This window comes from Nicotiana tabacum, chromosome 4 (genome assembly GCF_000715075.1).
Source record: "Nicotiana tabacum cultivar K326 chromosome 4, ASM71507v2, whole genome shotgun sequence".
In the NCBI taxonomy this organism is placed as follows: domain Eukaryota; kingdom Viridiplantae; phylum Streptophyta; class Magnoliopsida; order Solanales; family Solanaceae; genus Nicotiana; species Nicotiana tabacum.
The window spans coordinates 93,419,393-93,424,499 of NC_134083.1; the positions used below are offsets into that span (position 1 = coordinate 93,419,393).

General features: G+C 36.9%; 1 protein-coding gene across 1 annotated transcript; it reads left to right on the top strand.

Moving 5' to 3' along the window:
* Positions 1 to 244: 244 nt before the first annotated feature.
* On the top strand, positions 245 to 4,900 carry LOC107760864 (uncharacterized). The gene is made up of 2 exons (XM_016578972.2): positions 245 to 1,124; positions 4,242 to 4,900. Exons 1-2 carry the CDS (start codon positions 820 to 822, stop codon positions 4,480 to 4,482), a joined length of 546 nt encoding a protein of 181 aa, XP_016434458.1. The 5' UTR covers positions 245 to 819; the 3' UTR covers positions 4,483 to 4,900.
* The last annotated feature ends 207 nt before the right edge of the window (positions 4,901 to 5,107 follow it).

The following is a 5,107-nucleotide window of genomic DNA, read 5'->3' on the forward strand; positions in this document are numbered from 1 at the left end:
GGGACATGACACAACTGGAACTTACTAAAGGTCAAGAATATGCAGATCGAGAATTAGGGTGGAGGGTTAGTAGCCACTACGTTTTCTTTCTCGTTGGTAACAGTAGTATTGACATGATATTTCTTTACTCTTAGATTGATGGTACTGTCTACTTTTTGATTACATTCTTTAGTTTTAATTTTCTTAATACCTTGTTGTTATTATCATTTGTTGTCACTACTTCTCTTCATTTTATCGGCAAGGGGAGGGTTTATCGGAAACATGCTGATTTGTTGTTGTGTATTTTATCATTTCCATTTTAAATCATGTTAGGAGACCTGTGTATAATATAAAAAAAAACTACTCAAAACTCAGATTGCGCAGTGGAAATTAAACCTCTCTCTCTCCTCTTTTCTCTTTTCTTCTTACAAAAATTACACTATCGTGACCAGAAGCTGGTTCTTAGAAAGAAACAATCAGCAAAGCAGTATATAATTAGTAATATACTACTAGACTTCCAGTAAAATAGATAAAATCTACTTCCAAAGCTAGTCCTTGTAGTTCTCCTCTCCCTCTTCACATGGAGGTTACATCCCGTGGAACTTTTCCACTTTCTTTGTAGTACCCTCCAAAGACTTACTGACAGAAGAGAGGGAGAGAGCTCAGCTACTACCCAAACACGAGATAAAGAAAGGAGTACAGTTGATTAGACATTACTATTTCTTTTCGTTTTCCCTTAGGTTGAAAGTTTGTCAGAAAGCTTCAACTTTTGTTGGGCATTGATGATCTCCATCACAGCCTGCATTTACATGAAGATTCTTGAACTGGGTATCTCTAAAAATGTCAACTTTAGACAAGTCCCATGTTGATTTGGAAGCTGGTACTGCTGAAATTGTGGAAAAGAAGAGGTCTTCTTCTGTATCAGAATGTTCAGTGGAAGTGGATCTGGAAGCTGAGGAACAGGATACTACTAAGGCACATTTGCCTAAGGTTATAAAGAGGGATTGTAGGATTTGCCAGTTGAGTTTTGATGCTTCGAATCCAGAATCTGAGGTCCCCATTGAATTGGGTTGTTCTTGTAAAGATGATTTGGCTGCTGCTCACAAGCAGTGTGCTGAGGCGTGGTTTAAAATTAAGGGAAACAAGTAAGTATTTTGACTAGTAATCCACATTTTGTTATAATAAATCAGCTGTCTTATTCTAATTTTAGTATGATTTTTGGAAACTACTTTCTTCTTCGTTCTTTATTTCTTTGGTACAGGATAGTCTATATCGGTGAGCTTATTTTCAGGTTTAGAGAATTATGATTAGGAAACCCCTGCATTTTTCTTTGTTCAGGGAAATGCGGCCGAAAGAGTAGATTCCCGTTAAGATAGTGGCAAAATTTGTTTTCTGATTATAGTGTAAGATTTATTTAATGAGTATAAAGCAATGCTGTCTTAGACAGAGCTAGATGAAAGTGGATAAGCATCTTGTGTTTAACGGAAAAAATGGAACAACCGACACTAGATTTTTACTGCGAAATATTAACTTCTCCGATCTGAATCCTCCTCTCATTTTTCTACAATGCGAGTTCACAACTTCATTCATACCATTTCTTTTTCTTGAAATTGGAGATCGACTCGATACTGATTACCAGCCTCCAATTTGTCTAGTGGACCCTGTAAAACTGAAAACAGTATATTTCTAGTCTAATCATTTGATGGAGTATAAATTCCTAGTATTTATCTTTTTGGTTAACCTGAATATGGACATTGGGTAGCAGTAAATTGTCACCAAGTTAGAAGTTCGTCTGACTGAACTTTGTTTTATTTATGATGGCAACGCAAATGTGAAGTACCTTCCTATCGAATTTTCCAGTTGACCTACTTGTATTGATGAGCAGGACATTCAACATAATGCTAAACCTTTTGAGGTTTCATTCTGTATGGAGGAATACGATCTAGCACACATCTAGCCTTTGCAACAAGCACTTTAGCAGCTACTTTCCCCTCTTTTGCTTCTCTTTGTATCTTCTTCAAATGCTCTTTTCTCACACATTGTGAAGAAGATTCTCTCTTCTCAGATACTTTAGTCAAACACATAGTGGTCTGGGTTGTTAAACAGGCCAAAGTTGTGTGCTTGCTATGTCTTTTTGGGATTAAGAAAATGTAAAGAAACTAATGTACGAACCTGGTTTCACGTTAGTTTAGTGATTCATTCTCTCTGGCGTAATGCGATTAGAAGCAAATAGTTCAAATGAAACTATCACAAATTGGCTACTTGTGCAAAAGGCATCTTTCTTCTGGTTTATCAGAGAATGTTAACTTTTTACTTGATGGGTGGTGGGGGGATGGAGTGCTCATTGACAAGCTAATGTTGACAGTAGCTTTGTTGATACATCTTAAGAAGAGTCTGACATTTTGCTGATCGAGGATGGGATCTTGCTACCCTAGCTCCTTTTCTTGACCATTCTGAAGAGTGTGAGTGTGTGTGAAAATTGTCTTGTTTCTTAGCCCCTTTGCTCTTTCCTTACCAATTGCAGTGTCATTCATTATTTAACGTGCAGCCACCGGGAAATCCTAACAAGTGCAAATCGGTTGGTTCTAAGATATGTAAGATAGGCACTTCATAAGTTATCATGCCTTTTACTCGGGGGGACAATGATGTATTTGGCTGTGTCATAGGTTATTTCTAGGTTATTTCTCTTGTTTGATTATTAGACGCTTTTGTCATTCGTGTATCTTTGGTGGAAAATGAACAAGCACAGAGGCTAATTAGACTATATATCCTTAAAAGTTGGGCAATGTTTTCTGTTGCTTCAGATTGTTGTCATATGATACAATAATTTTGTGTCGTTTTTTTTTTGGGGGTGGGGTAATAGGTTGCAAACATTCACCAATTCTATCTGTTAAGTTCCTTATTGAATCATGACTTTTTGCTTGTGAACTCTTATTTTGACATGTTTGTCTGTGTTGAGTAAATTTTGAATCTGTAGTTTCTGAACATGGACCTTCTATATTTTCATGTTCAACGTATATATTTTGACTCGATGAGTTTTGCACTTCCAAATGTGATGCAACAAATTAGATGCTTGTCAATAGTTGATTATGATTTTTTACAGCCTGAAATATCTTAAAGATCCGCAACTCAATCCTTATGCCATAAGAGCATCTTTACTTTGTTGGATCACCCTGAATCTTGTCGTGATGTCTTGTATTTGCTACCTTTTTGAGGATTAAGTACATTCTGGATTTCAGGAAAATGTCTTTGGCTGATTGCCATCTTCATATGCATAGTCTGCTAAAATTTGTAAACTATTTCGTTCTCTATGTCCTTGTTCTTTATTATTATTATCTTTCTCTTTATTTCAATTTCGTAATGTTCCTATATACTCCACTTCAGACTTATGAAGGGATTTTGATTTTTCTTTTCCTTTTGCTTATCGCCTAGTGTATTATACGTTCAAAATAATGATGATATAGAGATTTTCCTCCTATAATCTGGACGGTGCTGTTTTACTTTGAGCTGCTGACTTAATTGTGTTGGTGTTCTTCTACCTTTATGCTTCTCCAGAATCAGACTCTGGCATTATCAGTCCCATGTTGTAACATTTAAAAGATTAATACACAAGTTTTCTGACTTGTAAAGAAGACAAAGTGGAGATATTTTTAAACCTCGTATTATATATGTTGATGCTGCATGGATACTTAACATCAGTAGAAGCTTTCATCTTTTTCTACCCAAATGCATATCTGAAGAACCACTGGTTGCATGTTATGATACATGAAACACTTCAAAACCCCTGTTGCATTCATGTTTATCTGACATGATTTGGGCATTGGTGGGGATGTGGGATACGCATCAGATTTGGTAATTCATCTATAATGTGCTGATTACAACTATAGTGAAGAAGCATGGGTTGGTTGTGCTTTTGCTTTTTATGTGTGTATATGTGTGAAATGTGTCTATACTGTGTGTATGTATGTAATTCGCACAATGTACTAAATTATTTGCTATTATATGAGATATGCATAAAACAACAACAACACCTCAATCCCAAACATGTTGGGAGTATGAGATATACGTACTGAATATAAAATTGGAAATTGGTGATTAAGGATATGTTTTCTTGATCTGTCTCGTATCAGATACCCTCATTGCTTCCACTTAACATAACTTGCATGTACCTTATGTTGCAATTACAAAAGCCCTCAAAGACCTATTTATTTATCTGCTACATGCGATATAAACTGATTGTGCCAGAACCGTCAAATCTGCAGAACTTGTGAGATCTGTGGATCAATTGCACGGAATGTTGCAGGTGCAAATGAAGCAGAGCTTGTGGAGCAGTGGAATGAAGCAAATGACGCGGCAGTTGTAGCAGCCACCGCACCTATCCCAGCTCCCACAGTAGAGACCAGAAACTTCTGGCAGGGTCATCGATTCCTAAACTTCTTGCTTGCTTGCATGGTTTTTGCATTTGTGATATCCTGGCTCTTTCACTTCAATGTACCATCATGATACTTGGAGAGACTATAGTAGAAATATCAGCTAGGCCTCCATGCATGTTTCCCCGTGCTAAGATGGCACTCTAGCATACATATTGCTGCATTCCCACTTGGAAAAATTCCTGTTACTTTCCTTAGTAGAGCTACAGAAAAAACCAGATTCGTCCTTCGTGTTGTGACGAGATGTAAATAGAAATATTTGTAATTAAATTCCAGTATTCATGTGTAACAATTTGATTGATTGTCCTGCGCTAATTGTTCCTGTTGTTAAACCACACTACCGAGTTGCATGTATGGGCTTCAGATTTCTCCCCTTTTCTCACACAATATCTGCCTTGTTCTTCATTATGGTTTCAGGGGGAAAGCTGATGTTACCTTAAAAGCTTCACTACTTGATCTTTTTCTTTTTCTATTTTGGTTTAAATATTTCATCTTGTGCTGCATCAGGGATCTTTTGCGGTGTGCCTGAGGTAGCCATTTCAAAGTAATATTTGGATGCATGGACTCATAGCTAATGATCGCCTTGTGTACGTACGTCCATAAGGGATTGATGCTAATAATGTTCGTACCCAGATTATCTCAGCCTTAGTAAGCAGAGTTACTCGTGCTATCTTTGTTGGTAGGAGAATATTATAGGT